The sequence below is a fragment of the Trichechus manatus genome, unplaced genomic scaffold, assembly GCF_000243295.1.
Source record: "Trichechus manatus latirostris isolate Lorelei unplaced genomic scaffold, TriManLat1.0 scaffold00056, whole genome shotgun sequence".
Taxonomy (NCBI): Eukaryota; Metazoa; Chordata; class Mammalia; order Sirenia; family Trichechidae; genus Trichechus; species Trichechus manatus.
In genome coordinates, this window is record NW_004443992.1 from 15,006,644 (window position 1) to 15,018,726 (window position 12,083).

Genomic DNA, 12,083 nt, shown 5'->3' on the forward strand with positions numbered 1-12,083 from the left:
TAATTTTCTTCAACTTGAACTTGAACTTGCGTATAAGCAATTGATGGTCTGTTCCGCAGTCGGCCTCTGGCTTTGTTCTGACTGATCGTATTGAGCTTTTCCATCATCTCTTTCCACAGATGTAGTCGTTTTGATTCCTGTGTATTCCATCTGGCGAGGTCCACGTGTATAATCTCTGTTTATGTTGTTGAAAAGGGTATTTGCAATGAAGAAGTTGTTAGTCTTGCAAAATTCTATCATGCAAACTCTGGTGTTGTTTCTGTCACCAAGGCCATATTTTCTGACTACCAATACTACTTCGTTTCTAGCTTTTGCATTCCAATCACCAGTAATTATCAGTGCATCCTGATTGCATGTTTGGTCAATTTCAGAATGTAGAAGTTGGTAAAAATCTGCAATTTCTTTATCTTTGTCTGTAGTGGTTGGTACGTAAATTTGAATAATAGTAGTCTTGTAGTCATGGATATTATCCTGTCACTGACAGCGTTGTACTTCAGGATAGATCTTGAAACATTCTTTTTGACAGTGATCGTGATGCCATTCCTCTTCAATTTGTCATTCCTGGCGTAGTAGACCATATTATTGTCCAACTCAAAATGGCCAATACCAGTCCATTTCAGCTCACTAATGCCTAGGATATTGATCTTTATGCGTTCCATTTCGTTTTTTGACGACTTCCAATTTTCCTAGATTCATGCTTCATACATTCCATGTTCTGATTATTAATGGATGTTTGTAGCTATTTCTTCTCATTTTGAGTCATGCCACCTCAGCATATGAACGTCCCAAAAGCTTGACTCTATCCACATCTTTAAGGTTGGCTCTACTTTGAGGAAGCAGCTCTGTATTTTGCATGCCTTCCAACCTGAGGGGCTCATCTTCCGGCACTATTCCAGACAATGTTCCGCTGCTGTTCATAAGGTTTTCACTAGCAAATTTTTTTCAAAAGAAAATGGCCAGGTCCTTCTTCCTAGTCTATCGTCTATCTTAGTCTGGAAGCTCCACTGAAACCTGTCTACTGTGGCACTGCTGGAATTTAAATACCGGTGGCATAGCTTCCAGTGTCACAGCAACATGCAAGCCAGCACAGTATGACAAACTGACAGACAAGTGGGGAACTGAATGCATTATTTTTTTCAGAGTCAGAATTCACAATTCACTTCTCTGAATTGCACTTCTAGGGCTCCAGTAGCTTAAACAGTATATAAAAGATAATAAGTGCTCAGATTTGATATGATAATAAAAGTATAAAGTATGTAATGTAACCAACTATTCATTGCTCTACAGGCCTATAGTTCAAGTCTTTGCTCATGAAGAGTAAAATGTTACTTTTCCCACACATTTGTCAGTACCAAAGAGCGTGAGTGGTGCAGTGGTTAAGAGCTCAGCTGCTAGCCGAAAGGTCTGTAGTTCGAATCCACCAGCCATTTGTTGGAATCCCTATGGGGCAGTTCTGGTCTGTCCTATAGGGTTCCTATGAGTTGGAATCGACTCGACTGGAACAGATTTCGTTTTGCTTGGTTTATCAATATCATACCTGTCCTTAATACCTCTTTGGAATTTCACTGCTTTTGTGACTATTGCAGAACATATTCTCTCCTCTAAGTATCATGGAAGCACTCATTTGCCACTTTGCTAGCATATTTATCTCAACTGCATTTTAAGCTTTTCAATACCACTGTATTTACTGTGGAAGTCCCTGGGTGGCGCAGATATGTAAGCCCTCAACTACTAGCTGAAAGGTTAGAGGTTCAAACCCACCTGGGTTGCCTCGGAAGACAGTCCTGGCTATCTGCTTCTGAAAGGTCATGGCCTTGAAAACTATGGAGCACAGTTTTACTCTGCATACATGGGTTTACTATGAGTTGGAACCAAATGGACAGCAACTAACAATAACAGCAATATTTACTGTGTAAATTGTACAAAAGTGATACAGTCCTTTACTATAAGGATTCCTAGGTCAGTTTCTTGAGGCTTACTTTTTTTTTTTTTTATTGTGCTTTAGATGAAGGTTTACAGAGCAAATTAGTTTCTCATTATGCAATTAATGCACATATTGTTTTGTGACATTGGTTGCCAACCCGACGACATTTCAACACGCTCCCCTTCTTGACCTTAGGTTCCCCTTTACTAGCTTTCCTGTCCCCTCCTGCCTTCTTGTCCTTGCCCCTGGTCTGGTGTGCCCATTTAGTCTTGTTTTGTTTTATGGGCCTGTCTGATCTTTGGCTGAAGGGTGAACCTCAAGAGTGACTTCAGTACTGAGTTAAAAGGTGTCCAGGGTCCGTACTCTTGGGGTTTCTCCAATCTCTGTCAGACCATTAAGTCTCGAAACTTTCTAAGAAAGCAAAAAATAGACAGCTTTTTCCTCTTCGAAATTAAGAAAAGGGACTATGTAACTATTAATAACTATAACAACAGTTATGACCAGAACAACACAATGAGTAAAAGAGATACAGTTGCAGTCTCCCATAGGAAAGAGGCCTACGCAGAAGCTTCATTGGATAATAGCCTGGTCTTGCAGCGTTTTAGAAAAGTACTACTGATTTTCTCAAGTTGTATTGCATTCTCATAATAATATATATAAATGAAAGGTTGTTAGTTACATGTTAGATGTCCCCAGTGAGTTCTGAATCATGGTGGCCTTATGTATAACAGAATGAAACATTGCCTGGTCCTGTACCATCTGTTTATCTTTGATGTTTTAGGCCATTATTGAGGTGATGTGTCAGTCCATCTCACTGAGGGTTTTCCACGTTTTCACTGACCCTCCAGTTTGCCAAATATGATGTCCTTTTCTAGTGATTGGTCTTTCCTGATGACGTAATCCAAAATAAGCAAGATGACTTCTCACCATCCTCGCTTGTAAGGTGCAATCCAGTTGTATTTCTTCAAAGATTGATTTGTTCGTCCTATTGACAGTCAGTCCATAGTGTATCTCTGTATTTGCCCAAGGATCAAGAGGGTAGGTGACCTATTCTTATTCAGTCTGTCTTAAAATATTTCTTTCACTATAAATACTGTTATATAGCATGTATAATTATGTGTGTGTACATATATCTTTTTGACATCTCATTCCCTAGATTCATCACTGGATTTAAAATTGGAAGAGATCTTTTAATTCATCTTTCTTATTTTTTACATATGAGGAAACTCATCCAGAAAAAGTTAAAAGTGATTGTCTACCAACTACTGCTTTGGGACAAATCCAGTTTTCCACTAAGTGCTAGACTCCCTTTCCCAATTACCTGTAGCAGCATTTTTATGTCTCAGGATTGAGTTAGTAATTCCTGAGAATCGCTAGAATCACTTTGCTTTTTACTTTGAATACCAGACAGGTAGGACTCTGAAGACCTTTATGGTAAAACGGTATGTATCTTTGTGAATTAGTTTAAAAAATTTTGTTTCTTTTAGGCATGACATTATTTAGTAATTTGTTGTAAATTCATAGTTTCAGTTAATTTTTAGGAATAAATCATGAAAAGCCCCAAATCTTAAACATCAATCTCCAATTTAAAAAAAAATTTTTTTTGAAAATTCAGTGTTGTTAGAAGAACAGGAATCACAGAGCTGTCAAAGTAATGCTGAATTTTAAGTGAATTCTAAGGTCCATTCTGTTTCTAATGTTTCAGGCCCAGTATTTATGCAGTTCATACATACCTGATCTTTTTCTTATTTTACAGCTTTTTTTTTTTTTTTAACATTCCCAAAAAATATTTGTGTAGTGCATTAGGAATCTCTTGTATTTAAACAACTTTGGAAACCTTCGTATTGGCTCTAATATCACATTCTGTGTCTTAATACTGCACTGCTGGGCAGACTACTTCTTGTTAGTTGCCATTGAGTCAGTTCCAACTCATGGTGACCCCCATGTGTGCAGAGTAGAATTGCTCCATGTAGTTTTCAAGGCTGTGATCTTTTGGAAGCAGATTGCTGCCAGGCCTGTCTTTTGAGGTGCCTTTGGGTAGGTTTGAACCATCAGCCTTTCAGCTAGTAGTTGAGTGCTTAACCTTTTGTTCAACCCAAAGATTCTCGCGGCCAGACTTCTAGTGGGCTAAAAAAAAAAAATCCGAAAATTCTGCCCGTGATGCCATAGCATCTTTTCTCTCTCTACCTCTGTTGAGGATATAAGCAAAAAAGCAAAAGCTTTCAGATTCCTAAAATTAACGTACCCCCTTTAAATGTTAGTTTAGTCTAGTTGGGAGATGGCTATTTCAATACCTTCAAGGAACTGAACCAAAAGAACAGTATCTGTTTTGGTTGAGTCATTGAGTTTTTCTTCTGAAACAAATCACTCTGTAAAAAGTATTATGTATTACAGGTACGTATTTCTATGTATACCTCTGCAAAATATTGTTAGTAATAAATATAACAATGTTTGTACTGTTGCCTAAATAATATCTACTCAAGCTTAGCATTATGTATTAAGAAGGCTGTCCCCTACACTGAAAAAAGGGAGCTCTTTCACATAGGATTGGTAGGCTGCCTGAATGAGATGATTATAAAACGCAGTTTACATGGGGAATCTTATCTATCGGACATATCACACCTTGTTTAGAATATCCAGTTGGAGCGGGAAGAAGGATGAAAGTTGCATTCCTATTTTGAATGTGTCCTTACAGCTATAGTTAATTTATTTATATTAGTGAATGGTTTTGTTCTTTTATTACTATAATATAGTAATAAATGTTGTATTTTATGAAACAAAAAGTTGTAATGATGCCCTATACCTTAAATGGCAGAAAGTATTAGTCTCAATTTGCTATAGTGTAAACAAAAACAAAAGAAATATGATCTGTGCTTTACCAGCAACCAATCAACCAGTTGGCATTGAGTCAGTTCTCATTTATGGTTACCCCATGTGTGTCAGAGTAGAACTGTGCTCTGTAGGGTTTCCAGTGGCTGATTTTTCAGAATTCGATCATCAGGACTTTCTTCGGAGGTGCCTCTGAGTGGACTTGAACTTCCAAACTTTTGGTTAGCAGCTGGGCACTTTTACTGTTTGCACCACCCAGGGACTCCATCTGTTCTTTAGATTGCTTTTAATCAAATGGTGGAGTGAAACTATATATGTATGACAGCATAGCTAAAAAATTTTGGCTTGGAATAAAGTCTTTATCTTCATTCTAATAAAAATGACGACTCTTAGGGGAAAAACGGAGAAAAGTTGTGGGTTTCTGTTCTTGCTTAGCTTAACTCTGTACTGTTCTTGATTGTGTCATTTATATATTTTACAGTTATTGAGATTAGGTTTTTCCTTTCACAAGTTACTTTCTTCCAGACCAAAAGTACAGACATGTAGCATAGTTAAAACTGTTTTATTGTTGTTTTCTGTTAGATTTGATGCCTTAAACTTTGTAATTTAAAAGCAAAGATTATAAGTGTACAAAGTGATAATAATGAAAGCTATTTGATAATTTTTAAAATCAGTCTTCTACTCTGGAAATACAGGCTAAACAGTTTTGGCAAAATTTAACAATGATAATTTCATATCGAGTATCTGGCATTTGAAAATTTTTTGTCAACAGGTGTCTTGAGATCATGATTGAAATATAGTTTGGTTCATAATAAAAAATGTTACACATGACTTCTGGTATTAAATTTTTTTAAAATTGTACAAGTAATCCTGAATCCATGTTCATGATTTTTAAAAAATTGATAATAAATACTGAAGTATAAAGAGTAAAAGGTGAAAGGCATCACCTTGTCTAGTTCCACCAAATCCTACGTCCTTCTCTAGAGCTACTGCTTTACAGTTTAGTGTATAACCTTCCACACCTTTTTTTGTACATATACCTTTACAGCAATTTGTCTTGCATATTTTTAGCATAAATGGGGTTCTGTTTTACAGTGTGTTCTATGACTTACCCTTTTACTCTGTCATTTTAGATCAACTTCATTCTTTTTAATTGCTGTAATTTCTTTAATGGTCCTCTTAATGTTGGATGTTTGTTTCTAGTTTTTTGGTATTATAAAAAATTTTATAGTGAACACCCTTGATTATCTATCTTTGTAACCAGTCAGTAATAAGAGTTTCTTATTGACTAGTAGTTGCTCTGTATTCTGGATATTATTTTGTTGATTGTATATGGCAGATATTTTCTCCCAGTACCCTTGTCTTAGGGCTTTTATCATATGAATGTTTTAAATAATAATGTTACATCTGCTGCTCTTTTCCTTTGTCATCTATGTTTTGTGGTTTCTGGTATTTCTGAATTGTTTATATTCGTTTCCCCAGAGATACTTTCACTTCCATTTTTAACTGTCACTTGTAGAAACACTTTCTGTTTACAGCACCTTGTGAACAAAGGCACAATATATAAATATGTGATATTTTGTGATGGTATGTAGTAATCATGTAAGATCGATCATTGCCAGTTTTGATTGTTGATTTCAGAGTTATACAATAAATAACAAATTCTGGAAAAGTATTGAGATTTTTGTTACTTGTGGAATACTCCCTCACTGTTAATATATTTACTTAACAAATGTGACAGGCAGTATGCTAGGCATTATATGAGAACAGTGATATACTGGTAAGATACAATTAATCTCCTCCTGATTCCTTTAGGTAGGATTCCTTCCCTAGTTATCAGAAATCTCTAACTTCTATGTGGTTGCTGCTGCTAGGAATTGCTCTCCACTTAGTTTTGTTACCATTCAGTGCCAGCTTACCCAGCAGATACACTAAGTACTTAGTAAAACAGAATTCAAAAAATAAAAAATATCAGCCTTGATTAACTTATCTGGAATTTTGCAATTAAAAATCTAAAATGAAGGTATCCCCTGCCCACCGTGTGTGTTTGTGTGTGTGTGTGTGTGGTATTGGCATATTACACATGGGGTCCGAGGAGTTGGAGCACTGTAACTTTTCCAGTGTTTGGGGCCTCTTATTTGGCTCTGTGGCCACTTACCTCACCTTTCTACCTTGATACCCACCACTTGGACTCTAGAAACTTAGATTTTGTTCTACCAGTTATCTCCCAGCAGCCACTCCCATAAGAGTAGTTTACAGTTTCTCTGCTTTTTATAGGAGGGAATACCCTTGTAGGAGGTACCACGAAGCCAGTGTCTTGTAGACCCTGTCATCAGCTCACTTCTACTCTCCACCCTCTCTCCATACCTGATTGGAACAGTTTGGAAAAATTCTGATTTTGCTGTCCCTCCCCTCTCCCCTGATATTGGTAGTGTATATTAATGGAAGAGAAGAATTCCTTCTTACCTCTAGATGGAGTAATATCCCTTTAGGAAAGAACAGTAAGGGAAAAGAAAGTTTTGTTTTTAAGAGACTAGAACTTTTACAGCTCAGCAAATTTGGACTAGTTTGGCAATAACTCAGCTACATTGTATTTTAACTAGATTTCTGAGTGCATTTGGAAACCTATGTTATAACTTGAAATTTGCCTTTAAAGTCAAGAAAGCACAAAGCACTATAGTGTTTGTAACACTCTTCCATGTAATTGTAGGTAACTAAATGACCATGGAATCTGGAGCAGAGAACCAACAGAGTGGAGACGCAGCTGTAACAGAAGCTGAAAACCAACAAATGACAGTTCAAGCCCAGCCACAGATTGCCACATTAGCACAGGTATAAAAATACATGGAACGGTTTCTCCAAGTTATATCTCTTCCAAGAGGAGTATGTTTTAGACAAAATAATTTGATTTTTATTACAGAGCTATATATAGAATGAGAAGAGATGTTCTTAGAATATCAGAATTCCTATGTACTTAGTATTAACCTTAGTTTAGACATGATAAAATTAATTCAGTAATAAAACAGTAAAATATATTGTTAAACACTAATTCATTATTTGTAGTGATGTGATTCAGAATACTACATTTTAACTGATGGATAACTTAATTGCCTCTCTCAAGGATGAAAACTGGCTATGACAACTGCTTTTTTTTATATGGTACAGGTTTATTTTGGGGGCGTGTGGGTACAGATAATCTGAAAAGCTAAGTTTAAATGTGCTTAAACTAAAAAATAGGATAAGCAAATAAATTGACACACAAGTAGATTTCCAGGATGAAAGTAATTCTTGTTTCCTCTCCCTGACGATCTGCTGCCATAAAGATTACAGCCAAGAAGACCCTATAGGGCAGTTCCACTTTGTCACATGGAGTCGCTGAGAGTCAAAAATGACTCGGTGGCACCCAACAACAACATATTTTAAATATAATTCATGATTCTTTCCTTTCGTCTTGACTTTGTCTTAAACATTCTATCTTTAAAGTTGTAGTCTCTCATCTTAATTTTTTTCTTATGTATTTTTCCTCAAATATTTTCTTAACTACTGTGTATATATACGTATATACATATATGTGTGTGTGTGTGTATGTATATATATGTGTATATATGGCATGCATGAGAACATGAGAAGGAGCCCTGGTGGTGCAGTGGTTAAGAGCTTGGCTGCTAACCAAAAGGACAGCAGTTCAAATCCACCAGCCACTCCTTAGAAATGGGGCAGTTCTACTCTGTCCTATAGGGTCACTATGGGTTGAAGTTGTCTCAACAGCAACAGGTTGATTGGTTGGTATGCATGAGAAAGATAACCTAAAAACCAAGTAGCAGATGTAAATCAGCTGTGTGAGAGAGTGTGATATTGCCTCTTTCAGATGAAGTCCCCCAGGAGAAAATAAGCTGAACAGAGGCTCTGGGATGTCCAGCTTTAGCATCTCCAGGAGTTTAAAAGCACTCATAGGGGAGTCACTGAGCAAGAATGGATGTTGGGAAATAAGAGGGCTTACCACAGTGGGGTGTCTGGCTCAGCTAAAGTGTAGATCAGATACTGGACATGCAGGAATATAGTCAGAAGGAGTGGGCTGCTCTGTGTTTTCTCCTAAGTTCATTCAGGGTATACTTCCAGCCCTCAGGAGTAAGACAAAGCATTCTGGAGATGAAATGAATAAACTCAGCTGAGGCAGGTGGCAAGAACGAAGGGAGAAAAAAAGTTTGACTGGGTAAAGAATTCTTAGTAAAGAAATCATTTTTCTTTGAAATTTTGGAGAGATTGATCCATAGTCAACTTCTTCTAGTGTTGCTATTTGAAAAGACTAAATCTGTTTCTTATTTTGTATGTCTGGCATCTTATAAAATCTTTTTCTTTATTCACAGTGCATTAAAATTTCGTTCTGATGGGCCTTGGTTTGGATCAGTTTTCATCCATTATGCTGTTTACTTTCTGGGCCTGTGTCTTAAGATTTTGGGCTGTTTCTTTAAATTATTTGGTTTATGATTTTTTTTTTCCCCTCTCTTCTTCCTTTTTTTGCCCCCTTTCTCTCTAGGATCCTTATGATCCAAATGTTTTACCTCTAGTACTGATTTTTTAATTTTCTTATCTTCTCTCTCCTCTTTTCTACCACTTTGTCTTTTTGCTCTGTTTTCTGGGAGATTTCAACTTCACATTGCAACCCATCTGTTCAGTTTTTTATTTTTGCTGTCATATTTCTAAGAGCTCTTTTTTATTCTCTGAATAGTCCTTTTGTTTTTTAATACCATCCTGTTTGTATTTGTATTAGCTCTGAGACTATTAAAGGTTTTTTTTCCTTAAGTTTTATTTCTCCTACAAAGATTTTCTTCCAGGTACTTTGTCTGTCCCCCCCCACCCCCATCCCCACCCCCAATTTCTTTTGGTCTGCATCCTTCATATTAGTAGCTTTCCTCAAATTTTTGATAATTTTTTATTGTTTCCTTGGGTTTAAAGTTGGAGAACCAAAAAGTTGTATTGGAATCTCTGTGGATGTGTTTGAGGCCCAACAACTGTGAGCTTCACAGTAGGGTGATTGTGGTGGTCCCCAGTGTCAGTATCTTTTAGGTCTTTCCTCTTGAATTGGTCAGGTTGTCCAGAGAAGACTTCATTAATCCCCTTTCTTACAGAGTAAATACCTGAAAGCCAAGTGGGAGAAGAGAGCTCCAGTTCGATACTCCACCTTCAGCAATGTCTGGTGCCTCTATCTCTCCAGAGACTAAATCTCCATCTTTCTGTCAGGGTTGAATGTTAGTTGCTCTTCCACAGGAAGTTTGGAAGGAGATCAAGGTGCTTCTCAAAGAGTCTTTAACCAAGCCTTCCTTATTTCCAGCTTGTCCATTCACTCCACCACTCAGGGTGTCTTATATCCTGAGCCTCTTAAGGATTCTGTGGCTTTCCTTGCCTCCAGCTTATAAGTTGGCCTTATGAGGTTTTCCGAGTTCATTACCATTCATCCATCTGCTTTCAGTCTACAAAACCCTAATTACTATTATCTCCTTTCCCATTCTACACTCTTGTGATTTTGCCTATAAATACAAAAGCAATTCCACCAAGTTTAAGTGAGGATCAGAAGGGAGCAAAATTATAAGCACATATACGATTAGTCATCTTTATCAAGTTGTTAAAAGAGGACTGACATGATCATATTTGAGTTTTAGGAAGGCTGATACCTGTCCCCATTTATTTTGTTGTTGTTCTTTTTATTCCCAATCACGGAGTGTTTTTTCACTTGCTTATCCAGTTTCCTTAACATATGAATCATACATTTTGGGAGTAATTTCCTCTTATAATTCTGATACTTATTATTTTTTAATGTCAGCTTCTAAATATTAGAATATAATAAAATTCCCAAACAAATCCAGGAAGATTGTGATTTTATCAATGAACAGGAAAAACAAATTCAACCTAACTAGTAAAAGGAAAAAAAAAAAAATCATGTTAAAACAATAATGAGATACCCTATTTTGCTTTTAAAATTTACAGAGATTTTTAAAGGTAAAAACAAAACAACAGCAACAAAAAAACTACTGATTTTGACTGTGAGAATATAAGTTTTTATAGATTTAAGTAAAGAATAGGTAGAAGGATGTTCATTATAGCTTTGGTGTAACAGGCAGATTTGAAAACCTAAATATCCAATAATAAGGAATTTGTTTAACAGTATATGTAGTTTTTACTGTTAATACAGCCACTAAACCATTAAAGAAGACTGTTAGTGGTATGGAAAGATTCATAATGGATTTTAATGATAGCCACGTTATAAAAGTTGAGTGTGTGTATGTGCCTTAAAAAACACCTGGAAGATCTACAGCAAAAATACTAATAATTATTAGCTCTGGGTGGTAGGAATAGAAGTGATTTTTATTTCCTTTTTGTGTATCTGTATTTAATAAACTTATAATGAAAGGAGCCATTATAATAGAATGATCGGGGTAGAGAAGGGATTGTTTGTTGAGTAAGCTGGCTGTATTTACCCTAGAGAAGACTCAGGGAAGAGGACATAATAATTGCTTCAAATATTAGAAGAGCTTTAATGTGGAAGTGAGATGAGATACTCTGAATGACCTTAAATTTGGTTCTCAAACTTCAGTGTAGGGGAGCACATTCTTGGGTCAATCAGAGATTCTGACTTTTCTAACAGGCAGCTTTGTGACTCAAATGTAGGTAGTCAATGGACCACATCTAGAGAACTACTTCCTAAAAAGTAGAACTAAGCAAGACTTACAGTTACTGGCCAAAGAGAAAGTGATTAATAAGGAAGGACTTCCAGGTGGTCCATGGACCACATCTTGAGAACTACTTCCTAAAAAGTAGAACTAAGCAAGATTTACAGTTACTGGCCAGAGAGAAAGTGATTAATAAGGAAGGAGTACCTGATTATGCAAAGATGGAAGCTCATGGTTTTAACCTCTGCCAAAGACTCTGCCTTCTATAGGGACCCTTCCCCCAGTCTTCACAGCCAAATATTTAACTACCTGCTAAACACCTCTGCAAATTCAGATGTCAGATCCATTCCATCATCTTCCATCACCTCCCAAACCACCCAAAAGCTTCTCCTTCTTGCATTGTCTGTTTCAGTTGATGGCCTACCGTCTGCCAGTTCTCACTTAAACATGAAATATCTGGGTTATCTTTAAACATGAAATATCTGGGTTATCTTTGATTTCTCTCTCACCTTCTTCAACCAGTTATTCAAAATGCCCTGCCTGGTCTGCTTCTTGAATTTTCATTAAATCACTTCTTTCATTCCCATCCCTACTGCTACTACTACTACTACTGCTCTGTTTCTGGCCTGTATTATTTCACCTGACTACTATGTAGGCTTTCT

General features: G+C 36.6%; 1 protein-coding gene across 6 annotated transcripts in view; it reads left to right on the forward strand.

Moving 5' to 3' along the window:
• Positions 1–12,083, forward strand: part of CREB1 (cAMP responsive element binding protein 1) — a 70,962-nt gene that overhangs the window by 17,207 nt on the left and 41,672 nt on the right. For all 6 annotated transcript variants that reach the window (XR_002824429.1, XR_002824428.1, XM_023733030.1 and 3 more), the window contains exon 2: positions 7,464–7,585. Coding sequence is in view for 4 of the 6 variants with exons in the window: in XM_023733030.1 (XP_023588798.1) it covers positions 7,472–7,585 (114 nt within the window). In the remaining 2 variants the exon portion in view is untranslated. The remainder of the gene's footprint in view (positions 1–7,463; positions 7,586–12,083) is intronic.